This window comes from Stenella coeruleoalba, assembly GCF_951394435.1.
Source record: "Stenella coeruleoalba genome assembly, chromosome: 11".
Lineage (NCBI taxonomy): Eukaryota > Metazoa > Chordata > Mammalia > Artiodactyla > Delphinidae > Stenella > Stenella coeruleoalba.
In genome coordinates, this window is record NC_137157.1 from 84,799,132 (window position 1) to 84,816,845 (window position 17,714).

The window sequence follows — 17,714 nt, forward strand, 5'->3', positions numbered from 1 at the left end:
TCATCATTAGTATATAGGAATGCCAGAGATTTCTGTGCATTAATTTTGTATCCTGCTACTTTACCAAATTCATTGATTAGCTCTAGTAGTTTTCTGGTAGCATCTTTAGGGTTCTCTATGTATAGGATCATGTCATCTGCAAAGAGTGACAGCTTTACTTCTTCTTTTCCGATTTGGATTCCTTTTATTTCCTTTTCTTCTCTGATTGCTGTGGCTAAAACTTCCAACACTATGTTGAATAAGAGTGGTGAGAGTGGGCACCCTTGTCTTGTTCCTGATCTTAGTGGAAATGCTTTCAGTTTTTCACCATTGAGGATGATGTTTGCTGTGGGCTTGTCGTATATGGCCTTTATTATGTTGAGGAAAGTTCCCTCTATGCCTACTTTCTGCAGGGTTTTTATCATAAATGGGTGTTGAATTTTGTCAAAAGCTTTCTCTGCATCTATTGAGATGATCATATGGTTTTTCTCCTTCAGTTTGTTAATATGGTTTATCACATTGATAGATTTGCGTATATTGAAGAATCCTTGCATTCCTGGAACAAACCCCACCTGATCATGGTGTATGATCCTTTTAATGTGCTGTTGGATTCTGTTTGCTAGTATTTTGTTGAGGATTTTTGCATCTATGTTCATCAGTGATATTGGTCTGTAGTTTTCTTTCTTTGTGACATCCTTGCCTGGTTTTGGTATCAAGGTGATGGTGGCCTCGTAGAATGAGTTTGGGAGTGTTCCTCCCTCTGCTATATTTTGGAAGAGTTTGAGAAGGATAGGTGTTAGCTCTTCTCTAAATGTTTGATAGAATTCGCCTGTGAAGCCATCTGGTCCTGGGCTTTTCTTTGTTGGAAGATTTTTAATCACAGTTTCAATTTCAGTGCTTGTGATTGGTCTGTTCATATTTTCTATTTCTTCCTGATTCAGTCTTGGCAGGTTGTGCATTTCTAAGAATTTGTCCATTTCTTCCAGATTGTCCATTTTATTGGCATAGAGTTGCTTGTAGTAATCTCTCATGATCTCTTTTATTTCTGCAGTGTCAGTTGTTACTTCTCCTTTTTCATTTCTAATTCTATTGATTTGAGTCTTCTCCCTTTTTTTCTTGATGAGTCTGGCTAGTGGTTTATCTATTTTGTTTATCTTCTCAAAGAACCAGCTTTTAGTTTTATTGATCTTTGCTATTGTTTCCTTCATTTCTTTTTCCTTTATTTCTGCTCTGATCTTTATGATTTCTTTCCTTCTGCTAGCTTTGGGGTTTTTTGGTTCTTCTTTCTCTAATTGCTTGAGGTGCAAGGTTAGGTTGTTTATTCGAGATGTTTCCTGCTTCTTAAGGTGGGCTTGTATTGCTATAAACTTCCCTCTTAGAACTGCTTTTGCTGCATCCCACAGGTTTTGGGTCGTTGTGTCTCCATTGTCATTTGTTTCTAGGTATTTTTTGATTTCCTCTTTGATTTCTTCAGTGATCACTTCATTATTAGGTAGTGTATTGTTTAGCCTCCATGTGTTTGTATTTTTTACAGATCTTTTCCTGTAATTGATATCTAGTCTCATGGCGTTGTGGTCAGAAAAGATACTTGATACAATTTCAATTTTCTTAAATTTACCAAGGCTTGATTTGTGACCCAAGATATGATCTATCCTGGAGAATGTTCCATGAGCACTTGAGAAAAATGTGTGTTCTGTTGTTTTGGGATGGAATGTCCTATAAATATCAATTAACTCCATCTCGTTTAATGTATCATTTAAAGCTTGTGTTTCCTTATTTATTTTCATTTTGGATGATCTGTCCATTGCTGAAAGTGGGGTGTTAAAGTCCCCTACTATGAATGTGTTACTGTCGATTTCCCCTTTTATGGTTGTCAGTATTTGCCTTATGTATTGAGGTGCACCTATGTTGGGTGCATAAATATTTACAATTGTTATATCTTCCTCTTGGATCGATCCCTTGATCATTATGTAGTGTCCTTCTTTGTCTCTTCTAATAGTCTTTGTTTTAAAGTCTATTTTGTCTGATATGAGAATTGCTACTCCAGCTTTCTTTTGGTTTCCATTTGCATGAAATACCTTTTTCCATCCCCTTACTTTCAGTCTGTATGTGTCTCTAGGTCTGAAGTGGGTCTCTGGTAGACAGCAAATATATGGGTCTTGTTTTTGTATCCATTCAGCCAATCTGTGTCTTTTGGTGGGAGCATTTAGTCCATTTACATTTAAGGTAATTATCCATATGTGTGTTCCTATTCCCATTTTCTTAATTGTTTTGGGTTCATTATTGTAGGTCCTTTCCTTCTTTTGTGTTTCTTGCCTAGAGAAGTTCCTTTAGCAGTTGTTGTAGAGCTGGTTTGGTGGTGCTGAACTCTCTCAGCTTTTGCTTGTCTGTAAAGGTTTTAATTTCTCTATGAAATCTGAATGAGATCCTTGCTGGGTAGAGTAATCTTGGTTGCAGGTTTTTCTCCTTCATCACTTTCAATATGTCCTGCCAGTCCCCTCTGGCTTGCAGAGTTTCTGCTGAAAGATCAGCTGTTAACCTTATGGGGATTCCCTTGTGTGTTATTTGTTGTTTTTCCCTTGCTGCTTTTAATATGTTTTCTTTGTATTTAGTTTTTGACAGTTTGATTAATATGTGTCTTGGCGTATTTCTCCTTGGATTTATCCTGTATGGGACTCTCTGTGCTTCCTGGACTTGATTAACTATTTCCTTTCCCATATTAGGGAAGTTTTCAACTATAATCTCTTCAAATATTTTCTCAGTCCCTTTCTTTTTCTCTTCTTCTTCTGGAACCCCTATAATTCGAATGTTGGTGCGTTTAATGTTGTCCCAGAGGTCTCTGAGACTATCCTCAGTTCTTTTCATTCTTTTTTCTTTATTCTGCTCTGCAGTAGTTATTTCCACTATTTTATCTTCCAGGTCACTTATCCGTTCTTCTGCCTCAGTTATTCTGCTATTGATCCCATCTAGAGTACTTTTAATTTAATTTATTGTGTTGTTCATCGTTGCTTGTTTCATCTTTAGTTCTTCTGGGTCCTTGTTAACTGATTCTTGCAATTTGTCCATTCTATTGTCCATTCTATCTCCAAGATTTCGCATCAACCTTACTATCATTATTCTGAATTCTTTTTCAGGTAGACTGCCTATTTCCTCTTCATTTGTTAGGTCTGGTGGGTTTTTATCTTGCTCCTTCATCTGCTGTGTGTTTTTCTGTCTTTTCATTTTGCTTATCTTACTGTGTTTGGGGTCTCCTTTTTTGCAGGCTGAAGGTTCGTAGTTCCTGTTGTTTTTTGTGTCTGTCCCCAGTGGCTAAGGTTGGTTCAGTGGGTTGTGTAGGCTTCCTGGTGGAGGGGACTAGTGCCTGTGTTCTGGTGGATGAGGCTGCATCTTGTCTTTCTGGTGGGCAGGTCCATGTCTGGTGGTGTGTTTTGGGGTGTCTGTGGACTTATTATGATTTTAGGCAGCCTCTCTGCTAATGGGCGGGGTTGTGTTGCTATCTTGCTAGTTGTTTGGCATAGGATGTCCAGCACTGTGGCTTGCTGGTCGTTGAGTGAAGCTGGGTGCTGGCGTTGAGATGGAGATCTCTCGGAGATTTTTGCTGTTTGATATTATGTGCAGCTGGGAGGCCTCTTGTGGACCAGTGTCCTGAAGTTGGCTCTCCCACCTCAGAGGCACAGCACTGACTCCTGGCTGCAGCACCAAGAGCCTTTCATCCACAGGGCTCCTTAATTTGGGATGATTCGTTGTCTACTCAGGTATTCCACAGATGCAGGGTATATCAAGTTGATTGTGGAGCTGTAATCCGCTGCTCCTGAGGCTGCTGGGAGAGATTTCCCTTTCTCTTCTTTGTTCTCACAGTTCCCAGGGGCTCAGCTTTGGATTTGGCCCCGCCTGTGCGTGTAGGTCGCCGGAGGGCGTCTGTTCTTTGCTCAGACAGGACGGGGTTAAAGGAGCCGCTGATTCGGAGGCTCTGGCTCACCCAGGCCGGGGGGTAGGGAGGGTCACGGAGTGTGGGGCGGGCCTGCGGCGGCAGTGGCCGGCGTGATGTTGCAGCCTGAGGCGCGCCGTGCGTTCTCCCGGGGGAGCCGTCCCTGGATCCCGGGACCCTGGCAGTGGCGGGCTGCACAGGCTCCCCGAAAGGGCGTCTGGCTAGTGACCTGTGTTCGCACACAGGCCTCCTGGCGGCGGCAGCAGCGGCCTTAGCGTCCCATGTCCGTCTCTGGGCTCCGCACTCTTAGCCGCGGCTCGTGCCCGTCCCTGGAGCTCTCTCAAGCAGCGTTCTCAATCCCCTCTCCTCGTGCACCAGGAAACAAAGAGGGACGTAAAAGTCTCCTGCCTCTTCGGCAGGTCCAGACCCCTCCCCGGACTCTCTCCCGGCCAGCCGCGGCGCACCAACGCCCTGCAGGCTGTGTTCACGCCGCCAACCTCAGTCCTCTCCCGGCGCCCCGACAAAAGCCGGAGCCTCAGCTCCCAGTCCCGCCCGCCCCGGCGGGCGAGCAGACAAGCCTCTCGGCCGGTGAGTGCCGGTCGGCCCGATCCTCTGCGCTGGAATCTGTCCGTTCTAAACTTCCCGCTTAGAACTGCTTTTGTTGCATCCCATAGGTTTTGGATCATCATGTTTTCATTGTCATTTGTTTCTAGGTATTTTTTGATTTTCTCTTTGATTTCTTCAGTGATCTCTTGGTCATTTAGTAGCACATTGTTTAACCTCCTTGTGTTTTTTACGTTTTTTTTCCCTGTAATTTTTTTCTAATCTCACAGCGTTGTGGTTGGAAAAGATGCTTGATATGTTTTCAATTTTCTTAAATTTACCAAGGCTTAATTTGTGATCTACCCTGGAGAATGTTCCATGTGCACTTGAGAACGAAGTGTAGTGTAATCTGCTGTTTTCAGATGGAATGTCCTGTAAATATCAGTTAAATCTATCTGGTCTGTTGTGTCATTTAAAGCTTGTATTTCCTGATTAGTTTTCTGTTTGGATGATCTGTCCATTGGTGTAAATGAGGTGTTAAAGTCCCCCACTATTATTGTGTTACTCTCGATTTCCTCTTTTATAGCAGTTAGCGTTTGCCTTATGTATTGAGGTGCTCCTCTGTTAGGTGCATATATAGTTACAATTGTTATATCTTCTTCTTGGATTGATCTCTTGATCATTATGTAGTGTCCTTTCTTGTCTCTTGTAACATTCTTTATTTTAAAGTTAATTTTATCTGATATGATTATTGCTATTCCAGCTTTCTTTTGATTTCCATTTGCATGGAATATCTTTTTCCATTCCCTCACTTTCAGTCTGTATGTGTCCCTAAGTTTGAAGTGGGTCTCTTGTAGACAACATATAGATTGGTCTTGTTTTTGTATCCATTCAGTGAGCCTGTGTCTTTTGGTTGGAACATTTAATCCATTCACATTTAAGGTAATTATCGATATGTATGCTCCTAGTACCATTTCCTTAATCGTTTTGTGTTTGTTTTTGTAGGTCCTTTTCTTCTCTTGTGTTTCCCACTTAGAGAAGTTCCTTTAGTATTTGTGGTAGAGCTGGTTTGGTGGTGCTGAATTCTGTTAGCTTTTGCTTGTCTGTAAAGCTTTCGATTTCTCTGTTGAATCTGAATGAGATCCTTGCCAGAAAGAGTAGTCTTGGTTGTAGGTACTTCCCTTTCATCACTTTAAATATATTGTGCCACTCCCTTCTGGTTTGTAGAGTTCCTGCAGAAAAATCAGCTGTTAACCTTATGGGAGTTCCCTTGTATGTTATTTGTCATTTTTCCTTTGTTGCTTTTAATAATTTTTCTTTGTCTTTAATTTTTGTCACTTTGATTACTGTGTGTCTCAGCGTGTTTCTCCTTGGGTTTATCCTGCCCGGGACTCTCTGTGCTTCCTGAGCTTGAGTGGCTATTTCCTTTCCCATGTTAGGGGAGTTTTCGACTATAATCTCTTCAAATATTTTCCTGGGTCCTTTCTCTCTCTCTTCTCCTTCTGGGACCTGTATAATGCAAATGTTGGTGCATTTAATGTTGTCCCAGAGGTCTCTTAGGCTGTCTTTATTTCTTTTCATTGTTTGCTCCACAGCAGTGAATTCCACCAGTCTGTCACTTATCCGTTCTTCTGCCTCAGTTATTCTGCTATTGATTCCTTCTAGTGTATTTTTCATTTCAGTTATTGTATTGTTCATCTCTGTTTGTTTCTTCTTTAATTCTTCTAGGTGTTTGTTCTTTAATTCTTCTAGGTGTTTGTTAAACATTTCTTGCATCTTCTCGATCTTTGCCTCCATTCTTTTCCGAGGTCCTGGATCACCTTCACTATCATTATTCTGAATTCTTTTTCTGGAAGGTTGCCTATCTCCACTTCATTTAGTTGTTTCTCTGGGTTTTTATCTTGTTCCTTCATCTGGTACATAGTCCTCTGCCTTTTCATTTTGTCTATCTTTCTGTGAATGTGGTTTTCATTCCACAGGCTGCAGGATTGTAGTTCTTCTTGCTTCTACTGTCTGCCCTCTGGTGGATGAGACTATCTGAGAGGCTTGTGCAAGCTTCCTGATGGAAGAGACTGGTGGTGCGTAGAGCTGGGCGTTGCTCTGGTGGGCAGAGCTCAGTAAAACTTTAATCTGTTTGTCTGCTGATGGGTGGGGCTGAGTTCCGCCCCTGTTCATTGTTTGGCCTGAGGCAACCCAGCAATGGAGGCTACAGGCTCTTTGGTGGGGCTAATGGCGGACTCCGGGAGGGCTCATGCCAAGGAGTACTTCCCAGATCTTCTGCTGCCATTATCCTTGTCCGCATGGTGAGCCACAGCCACCCCCTGCCTCTGCAGGAGACCCTCCAACACTAACTGGTAGGTCTGGTTCAGTCTTCTATGGGGTCACTGCTCCTTCCCCTGGGTCCTGATGCACACCCTACTTTGTGTGTGCCCTCCAAGATTGGAGTCGCTGTTTCCCCCTGTCCTGTCAAAGTCCTGCAATCAAATCCTGCTAGCCTTCAAAGTCTGATTCTCTGGGAATTCTTCCTCCCGCTGGACCCCCAAGTTGGGAGGCCTGATGTGGGGCTCAGAACCTTCACTCCAGTGGGTGGACTTCTGTGGTATAAGTGCTCTCCAGTTTGTGAGTCACCCACCCAGCGGTTACGGCACGTGATTTTATTGTGATTGCGCCCCTCCTGCTGTCTCATTGCAGCTTCTCCTTTGTCTTTGGATATGAGGTATCTCTTTCAGTGAGTTCCAGTGTCTTCCTGTAGATGATTGTTCAGCAGTTAGTGGTGATCTGTATTGATTTCAATTAGAGATTTTTCTAACCTAAGAAATATTTGTATTACACGTATGTATATATATATACATATAACTGAATCAAAAAGTAGAATATAAAGATACAGCCATCATCTACAACATGCATCACAGAATTTCTACATAAATCTACCCTAGGTTTCATTGTGAAGCATTTATACTTTCCACAGTGGTGTGTTTTCCCATCAGAGTGTGCAGTGCCTCTTATTGGAGATGGTAACACCATTTATTGACTTTGAATGTAGGTATTAAGATAAGATTTATGTTCTAATAGTAGCCAGCAATGCCCAGTGGTACTCATAAGTACACCATATTAAAAATTACATTTTTCACCAAACAAGTCCTTTCAAGTTAATTTATTTGAGTTTTGAACACATGCTAGCTGCTACTCTTGCTGCGGATATAGAAAGACTCCAAAGACATGGCCTTTTGTTTCTAACCGAGATAAATACCACAGAGAAAATGGATGGGATAACATGGCAGGTGGGGGATAATCAGTGACTGGATTCAGGCAAGCTGGTAGGTGGAAGAGTTGATGGGTTCAACTGAAAACAGCCTCTATTTTCTTGGTGAAGAACAAGGTCAGGTCATTTTCCGAGAGTGCTGAGGACTGGAATCACATAAAGCATTTTGAAGGAAATGATGATTTAGCATGAAAGAGAAACTTGATCAAAAGTCAACGTTTAGGGCTTCCCTGGTGGCGCAGTGGTTGAGAGTCCGCCTGCCGATGCAGGGGACGCGGGTTCGTGCCCCGGTCCAGGAAGATCCCACATGCCGTGGAGCGGCTGGGCCCGTGAGCCATGGCCTCTGAGCCTGCGCGTCCGGAGCCTGTGCTCCGCAACGGGAGAGGCCACAACAGTGAGAGGCCTGCGTACCGCAAAAAAAGAAAAAAAAAAGTCAACGTTTAGTTTTTTCACTTACCTTCTTCACCAGACACATGAGCAGAATTTGGCTTGACTATTTCTAATTTTACATCAGGAAGATTCTAGAGAGCTGTAAGAAAGACAAACTATTACATGACATCTAAGATGTGAATGATGATCGGAAGACACGAAAGACAACCCAACTTTTATGTAGCAGTACATGCATCAGACTCATCCAGATTTAGATCTTCCACGGTTCATTTTTAAAGTAAATATAACGTACCACCAATATCAGCACTTTTAAACGAAAGGAAGTTTTACAATGTGGGGATAGTTTTGCTACCATGAAAAAAATTCTAGAATCTTTACATTTGGTAACTTGTGGTTAAGAATCAAACACATTCTTTTCCATCTATTTCTTCCTTTCTTTCAGGCTAGTAAGAGTCCCCAGAGTCCTCAACGCTTTGGAAAGTTCATATTTACTGATTAGGCTGCTTTCCTCCCCTGCGTTCAGGGTTCGTGGTGTACTCACAGGCAGTCGTGAACTCCCTCAAGTAGTTTACCACCAAAGGATCACAGTTAAATTAGACTGAGATTTCAGTGACCTTTCCTGCTTTTTTTTTTTTTGTGGTCTGACAGAATAAAGGTCTAAGAATGTTCAAAAGATGAGCTGGATGTGGATGAAAAGATACAGACTGAGTGTGTCAAAGTTTCCATTAGGAAAACAGAAGGGTTCTTGCCAAATAGAAACACACAGAAAGAATGTTCGCTGCATTTCCACCCCTCCCCTTTCACTGCTGCTTCAGATTGTTGCCAACTCCATTTACAAACTCTTTAAGAGTATATCTGCAACAATATCCCCAAACTAAAGGAAGAGTAAGGAGAGCCCCAGACAAAGCACTTTGTCACAGTGAAGTGTTTGATGTTCATCTCAAGTGGAGTCCACAGGCTTTGGTCCAAACGCCCCCCACCCCCACCCCCAATCTCTCCATCACCACAGCCCTCTAGGGAGAAGGCCCTGTCTCCTCCAGCCCCTGAACATGTTGAGTTTTCTCACTTCTGTTCCTTTGCTCATGTTGTTTCTGATACCTCCAGTGCTTTGTCCCCCCTTGTTCACCTGAAAAATTCAGCCCATTTCTTAAAACCTCACTCAGACCATCTTCCTAGTCCTTTGTGAAACTTACTTAATCCATCTTTCCCCACCCTCCACCCCGTTCCCTACCATTCTGATCAGTCCAGATCATCACCTTCCTTTATGTTCACGTAGCATTTTGCGCATAGGGCCGTTAGGATTGGCTTCTGTGTTGTGCCTTCCTTACTTGTTCCTACCGCGCTTCCTTCCTTCACTAAACAATGGGCTCCTCTAGGGCAGAGGTCGTGTCTTATTCGGACATATATATTCTAATGTCTCACCTAGTGCTCGCCCTTGATGAATGTTTCTGAATGAGTGGGTGACACCTAACAATGCAAATACAGAATCGGCTATATCTGTTTACAGTTGAAATCCACTATCTCCGTAAATCCTGTAACCCTATGAGTCATCCTACCTTAATTATTCACTCTGTCCATCTCTAAAAGGGTCATCACCAGGGTAGTCCTCTTTCTCCGTCTACTCAGTCCCGCCCCAGTGCGTTGCTATTCAGCACAGGTCCTCCTGTGCATGGCATTTGGGTCAAGGCTACATAACTCAAAGTGAGGTCATGATTTGGCTCTGATGGCTGTATCCTTTGATTAGTGTAGCTCAGATGTTGCTGTCTGACTCAATTATCTGATTTTTCTGGTTTGGCATATTGGAATGATCAGATTGATTGGATAAGCATCAAGTATCTGCTTTATATTGGCCTGTATGGATGGCTTCACGGGCCAAGTGAACACCCCACCCTGGACTTCTTCATTTTTGACACAGTGATTGCTTATTATAAACTTGTGAAAATTGATTTGAAGATCTGGGGGGACTTGGAGCAGTCTCTTATCAAATAGGAATTACCACCGGGCTGTCAGATGAAATTTGGCTGCTTCTTGCAAACATAATACGTAGAAGGAGGTCTGTGTAAGATAAGCCATGAACACAGAAAATTGAACAAACCTTTGGCATTTCCTCCAGCCTTCAAACTAGTTATTTTGGTTATCTGATCCAGCTTTCCATTGTTTCTGTTACTGAGGGAAAATGATTGAAAAATAAAAAGAGGCTATTTTTGCGACGTAGAAAAGATTTATCACCATGTAACATGAGTTTCTTGGAGAAGTAGCTCACGCGTTCGAATGGATGAGGTTTTTATTAGAAGTTTCCTTTATAACACAGGTTACACAGAATTTGGTCTGATTATGTTAATTCCCTAGAATGAACTTAATTTGGCCAAGAATCAGTATCTAAACTGTATGTGTCATAGACCCTTGTAAGCACCACACGCCAAGAGTTTCTTTCATGTAATGACCATTCTTACAAATAGTTTGAAACTTTGAGATTATATGATATCTTGCTTCACAAGGACATTTGTCATTTGCAAGGACCCCCATCCTCCACTTCTTGCCACTTCATTTTCCTTCTTTGAGTCGCAGAAACACTGAGCAAAAAGAAAAAATTTAAAGTATATATTTGCCTGTTACAATTGCATATTTTCCTGTCTTCCCTGAGTCTCTTCTAGTACCTTCCACCCAACTCCAACCATGCCGTGTGGAAAAGTAAAACACATGCAATAAAAAGTAGGTGGGGTATGTTGCATATCTGTACAACTTCTTCTGGTTTTTGTAGGGCACTTGCGACATAGACCATGCCTTGTTTTCATGGCTGCCATCATTATGTGGAAATTTATGAAACAATCTTTAATAGGACTTTGTCATTGGAAAGATTCCTTTCCATAGCAGGGGTTGAGAAAGGAAGGAAACGCTACACCACACCATCTCTCAGTGAGGGTGCAGGAGAGCAGTAGCAGCTGGCCTTTATTTGCAAGTAGGAGTCCATTTACTAGTCATTCCATCCCATCAGTTTGTCACCGTGTTGAGTAAATAGTGTAGTAGGAAGTGTGACTGTTTTTTATTATTTCTCCTGTTGTGTAGCTAACATCATAATATTTTTGTTTTCTGCAGGCATGAAACCAGATTTAAGCAGCGAATGCTGGAACTGACAGACACGAACAACATTGCCTACTTATTCCTCTCAGCTGCCAACAGATGGCTAGAGGTCAGAACGGTATGTTCATTGCATGATTTTGAAATGGAAACCACACAGAAAAGAGGCCTGATGCAAAGAGGAAGACAGTTGTAAAAATTAGGCTTCCACTGAGATTCAGCACTCGCTTTGCATTTTCTGAACTTTAAAATAGCTCAGGATTGTTTATGTTACGGGTGAAATTTGTCATAATGTTTTTAGCTAATGGCAAGACAAATAGCCCCAAATGCAAAAATTCATTTTGTGTTCATTAGTCGCTAGATTATATAAGTTAATGGAATAGCAAATATTTGTATAACTTCAGTTTTTTTTTCAAAAGAGCACATCTGACAAGTGAACAGATGTACTCATTTACTCCACTGAGCTGGACCGACCTGGAAGAGGTGGCGACTTTCTCTCTTTTAAGCCCGTGGAAGATCATGTTAGCCCAAAATGTAAAAAATTGTGATTAACATCTGTTGCCTTCTTCTGCCCTCTATAAAGTAGAAGAATGGGCACAAGCTTTGACATCGTACAGACTTAGTCTAGCAAGTTAATGAATTTATCCAAGTCCCAGTTTGTCATTTGTAAGATAGGCGTAAGAATGTTACCTCATGGGGGTGTTAGGATTAAAAATAATAATATAAATCCCCTAGCTCACTGATTGGCAAGTGCACTCAACAAATGTCTTTTGAATGGTTGGATGGATGGATGAAAAAATGAATTGAAACAGTACCTGCCCTGGTAAGTGGTTAATAAGCCAACCAGTTGGGGTATGAATGAAGTAGGAGACAGGTGAGACCCAAGTCCCATAGGGAAGAGGATGTTGTTTGCAGACTGGTCTGCATAATCTGCAGTATGAATAAGACACTTTGGTAGTAATGATGAGTTGACCGCCGTCTTTTTAAAAAAAATAATTATCTATCAGTTTGTGAAAAGGAAAAGGAGGTTTACTCATGCGGTTGTAAGAACCTCACTTCTGCTGATTAATCACCCCTACTACCATATGCACGCTTTCTTTCAAAACTCAATGGACCAGAGAGGGCAGATGGTAATGGGAATTTGATAAAGTTGAAATGAAGGAGCCCAAATTAAAATCTGAGTTGTTGACGGGTGGATACAGATTGGTAGGGAATCTTGGATCCCCCTGTGAGCTGTAGTTGCCATGATTTCTCATGGTTTACAGAGATTCTCTACTACTATATTAGTTATTGTGTAGAAATTATCCAGCAACATAACACAATTATATTTCACAAATTTTAGGTAGGAAATTTCTTATGGGTTGCTGTGGGGATTGGGAGGGGGCAGGGCAGATTCTCCTGAATAATCTGTAACTAGCATAAAGGCAGCTGAAGTGTTTAGGACTTAGAACCAAAATATTATTCCTAGATCTTACCCAGACCCTAATTCCTTGCTTTAAGCTTCTGTTTGTTTGTTTAAATCTGTTTTCTCCAAGGAAAAGAAATCATATCTGATAACAGAACTAATGATGAAATAGCTTCATCAAAGAATGTCCTAAAATCACAGGGAGAAAATATCAGTAGTTACCTTTGTATTTGATTTTCCTGAAGTTGAAGATCAAGTATGTTTTTTAGGGGCAAGTGTGTTTGCTTTGGACTTGAGGTGAGTGTCTGACCTGACTCCTGCTTCTACTCTTTAACACTTCCTACTGTCAGGTTAATGGACAAATGTTTAACAAGAATCTTCAAGCAAACCATATGTTCTGCTCTCATAGCCAGAAGACAAGATATTAGAGCCTTCAGACTGCCAAGAAAGGGAAGGTCAGGAAAAATTCAGAGAGGAACAGCAGCCAGATTCAGAACGGGTTAGTTTAGCTTGACTCACACTCCGCTACTTAAACACGCCCCCCCATTAAAGGCAGCTGGACCTACTTGAATATAAAAGAATTCTAGTTCTACCTGCAGAAGTCTAAAAAAAATACTGATATGTGAAAAAGGAAGGGCGGGGTCTGCCATTCATTCTGTTACCTTATAACACATTTGTCTTTGTGTCTTTTCTTTGTTTTCTGTGTATTATACTCTTTCCACGATTTACTGTCTAGCCTTACCAGATCTCTCCCTTAAAAACCAACACAAAAACATTAAAGGATCCTTTGCTTCTATTTCTGATTAGTAAATATAAAATTTGGTAAGAAACTTGCTGATTTACTGCAACATTCCAGGCGTATCTGCTGATAGGAGTCAAGGTCCAAAGTCCTTTGTGGATGATTTGTCTCTTTCATCTATTGAATTTATGTATCGGTGAGTTTATGTGGGTATACACACAACACATACACACACACACACACACACATACACACACACACACACACACACATGCTTCTAGACAATCCCAGAGATCCAGCTTAAAACAGATTTATTCTCTTTCTGTTCTCTGGGTATACCGAAAGTTTTTATTAGAATCAGAATATTTAGAATATTAGAATATTTATTTGAATATAAATGCTATAATCCAAGAACATATGCCACAGTAGGGGTGTTGAATGAATAAAGTAAAATAAAATGGATAAAAATGATGAATAAAGAATTTTAAAAGTGAGTAAACTCCAATAAGGAAATAACCTTTCTCCCAATCATATACATGTAAATGACCTCATTACTACTGTGCTTCTGTGGATGTGTCTGCATCACTGGAGATACAATTTCCGTTTGAAAGAAATGGATCTTGTGTCAAAAATAAGAGAGATATGAACATTGAGAAACAGGACCTTGGAGACTGGGGTGTGAAATGTTCTCCGAACCCCACAGCTGGACATACTCTGCCTCGTAAGTCATTTACAAAAAATAAGTAATGAAAATTTCTATTTGGCCCAATGACTCTGTCTGCATGGACCTTATCTACAGTATCAACACAGCCCCCTCCATTCCCTATTCTCTGATATCTTACTCAGCAAATTAACAAAAATATCTGCTGTAGCAACTATTCTTGGAGCTCCCATAGCAGAAGCACAGTTAAACCGTACCAGGAGGGGGGCAGCATTGGGCATAACTCAGAAGACGCCAGCAGAGTTCCTGATACAGATCTGGGGATTTCACCAACTCTAATTCATGGACTCATGACCCAAGTGGAGAGAAAGAGGAGAAAACTTATCATAGTTTTCTGTGGCTGTTTTTCTCTTCCCTTTCTCTTCATTCTCAATTTTAGCTTTCCAGAACAATGCCACTGAATTCTGTGGACAGTCTCCAGGAGAAGGAAGGGAAACTACAGTTAAAGCACCATTTTTAAGTTCAGGAAAATCCCTGAGCCCCATCCATTTTTTTCTTATTATCTATTAAAATATATATATGTACATATATACGTATATATATGTATATATTTACATACGGCTCTTCTTTCTTTTCCTGGTCATGTTAGGTAAGTGTTAAGACAATTACAAGTTATTCCCTTTCTCTGGCTGAACAGTGTTCCCTATGGAAGATGTAGCCCTGCCCACCATGTTCCTTTCATAGTTATTCTGAATTGGGGAAAAAATAAAGTTCACAACACACTCCAATTAAAAAGGACAAGGATCTAAAAGAATAAAATAGTTTGGCTGGTAGGAAGTAGCCAGACTGTGGCCACCCAGGTTACTTTGGCAGTGGAGGGCAGTGTTTCTCCTCTGGGCGCCAAGTGAAGTGGGCCACAGTCATGTGCAGTGTGTGTCACGACAGCCTAACCTTTGAATGCTGCTTACGTTCTTTTGTTCAGCACAGGGTTTTCTCTTCATCCCTCTGAACTAAACAATTCCAGTTCTTTGGCATCGGTGTTTCCATTTGCGAAAATTGTGTAACTCTATCTAAAGGGTGTCTTTCCAAGGCTTTGTCTTGCTGTGTATGGTGAAAGGATAAAAGAAAAATCACATCAAGAAGCCAAAAAAAAGTCTTTAGAATCAACAGGCTAAAGTGAAAATAGTCTTCAGGGTGAGCTTGCATGAGAGTCTATTTTGTGAAACAGCACAGAGCTTTTTTGTATGTTCATAACTCCATTATAGACAGGTGTGCGTTGATCTTGTAATGTGAAGACCCAGGCACTCAGTGGAACCATAGACGTGGACTTCTGAGGGCTATGTGAAGGAGAAAGGTAGTGTTGTTGATAACTATTTACAAGGGTGTCGTATGGGAAATTAACAGTTTTTACTCTAATCCCACATATAGATAGAGAAATTATTGAATCACTAGAAATCTGATAAGAGGCTTCTCTTTGGACATAGGAATCAAAGGCTTCCCTTCTGGAGGGGAGTGTTGAACTCACAAAGTCAATGGAAATTATAATTTATCACTGTACTTATAAAAATGTCCTGCTGTTGGGCCCTCTCTGAGAGTGGTCATTCACGTATGTAGTAGCTTCTGTTTCCTAAGTAGAATCTCTCATTCCATTGTATCGTTTTGACTGAAGGCGTTTTTCATTGAATTGGTTGGGTAGGATGTAGAAAGCCTTAGCAGAAGAATTTGTGCTTCTAGTAATCCCTAAGTGTTTCCTCTCCTGTGTGTGAGTTATTCAGACTATCTGCTTCTCCTTTCTTAACTTACTGCCTTTAAGCCATTTTGTTATTCACATGTTTGCGATGGAAAGGAAAGAAGGTGTGGAAAGGTAGAGTCACTTTATAATTCATTAAACTTGTTGTTTAATGGTAAAGGAAGTGGAAAACTGGAAGCTAACATAAGCTCTGTCAATTTCTCATGTCTGTTACTCTTGTTGTATTTGAAAGGAAGTGATTGGAATTTAGTGGTTTTGCTATGAGATTTCTTGATAAACGTTATGCGCAAAGGAGCTTCCTGTCTTATGCAGATTGAGGTAAAATTCTGATCAAATGCTTCCAAAAAATCTCCAGTTACTTTAAAAAAAAACGTTATTGAGCAGGAGTAGTAATCCTGAAGTGAGCTGAAAAGTATCACTTTTTGATATAACTAGAAGACGGCACAAATAGCACTTTTTAAAAAAAGAAAATGATGAAGAATATTTTTATGATAAATAACTGTTTTAGATGCTAAACTGCAGACATTTTGGCTTTTAAGCTCTTGTATCTATTTGAACTTACTAGACTGTGGAATTGGGAAGTGGGTTCATCTCCTGAAAAACTTGCTCTAAAGGTGCTTCAAAAAGTTATGCCTTGGACATATATACACTACCAAATGTAAAATAGATAGCAGTGGGAAGCAGCCGCATGGCACAGGGAGATCAGCTTGGAGCTTTGTGACCACCTAGGGGGGTGGGATAGGGAGGGTGGGAGGGAGACGCAAGAGGGAAGAGATATGGAGATATATGTATATGTATAGCTGATTCACTTTGTTATACAGCAGAAACTCGCACACCATTGTAAAGCAATTGTACTCCAATAAAGATGTTACAAAACAAAAGAAAAAATAAGACAAAAAAATGAGACAAGGCAGGGAAAGCTGTTGGCACACTGCCTGCCATGTGACAAATGGCCAATAAATGTTAGTTATTATTTTATTATTAACTAAAAAAAAAAAGAGAGAGGAATAAAGCAGGTGACTTTTATAACTTCTAGCTTTTTCATATTGTATCTTATTTACAGAGAGGAAAAGTGGCCCCAAAAGTCTGTCAATATAATATAAATGTAGCAGAACAAGGTGTAACAATCGTTAGGTCATGTACATTCCAGGGATAGGAATAGGGTTTGGGGAGGCTGCCTGGCACGTTTATGTTGCACAAAGCTCTTCCTCCCACAGAGCCTTCTCTTAGCCCTATGCTGTTAAAGCCCTATGAGATTTGTATCATTAAATACATGTTACACAAGTGGCTATTTAAGGTTACACAACCAGAAGAGAGAGTAGAGGGTATGTGAAATACTTATTGACCTCTTATGAATAAAAGCTCCTATGAATTAAAAAAAAAAAAGCTATGCCTTTTTGCTGAGGTGTCAAAAACATCTCTTTACATTATCTTTACATATAAATGTTGGCATATTTTATCTACTGGACTAAGAATTAAAATAATGTCTAATGATCATACTGAAAACCTTACAAGTAGTTTTGAAAACATTAGCTCAATGAGAGAGACACGGAAAATATATACTGGCTTTAACTTATCGATCTCTTCCCTCCCTTTTCTCTCTTCATTTGTTTTCACTTCTTTTGCTGGTTTCATTGCCAGGATGAGGCTAACCCACCTATTATCAGAATTACCATTTCAATTCAATAGAAAATAGTTTAAAGTATTATCTGATTCAATCTAACATTGAGTTCTATACAATGGTGGAATCCAGGGCCCAATATAGAATATAAAGATCCATAATAAATGAACAGGGAATGAGGTGGGAGGAAGAGAGATTGAGTGGGTAATGTTTTCCATTTCCTTTATAATATTTATATTAGGCCTACGTCTAATTTCCATTTATTGAGACTCTGATTAATCTCTTGTTTCGGTATGTCAGTTGCAGCGTTTCTATTCCAGCCCTAGTCAGATTGCTCTTTGTAACACAGAACACAGCA

General features: G+C 40.6%; 1 protein-coding gene across 13 annotated transcripts in view; it reads left to right on the forward strand.

The window, feature by feature from the left end:
* Window positions 1–17,714, forward strand: part of ABCC9 (ATP binding cassette subfamily C member 9) — a 331,111-nt gene that overhangs the window by 291,093 nt on the left and 22,304 nt on the right. For 12 of the 13 annotated variants that reach the window (XR_013830487.1, XM_079936823.1, XM_079936819.1 and 9 more), the window contains one exon: window positions 11,199–11,301. Coding sequence is in view for 12 of the 13 variants with exons in the window: in XM_079936823.1 (XP_079792949.1) it covers window positions 11,199–11,301 (103 nt within the window). In the remaining variant the exon portion in view is untranslated. Of the gene's footprint in view, window positions 1–11,198; window positions 11,302–12,935; window positions 13,209–17,714 lie in introns of those variants that run through there. The other variant, XM_079936821.1, reaches the window with a different exon arrangement.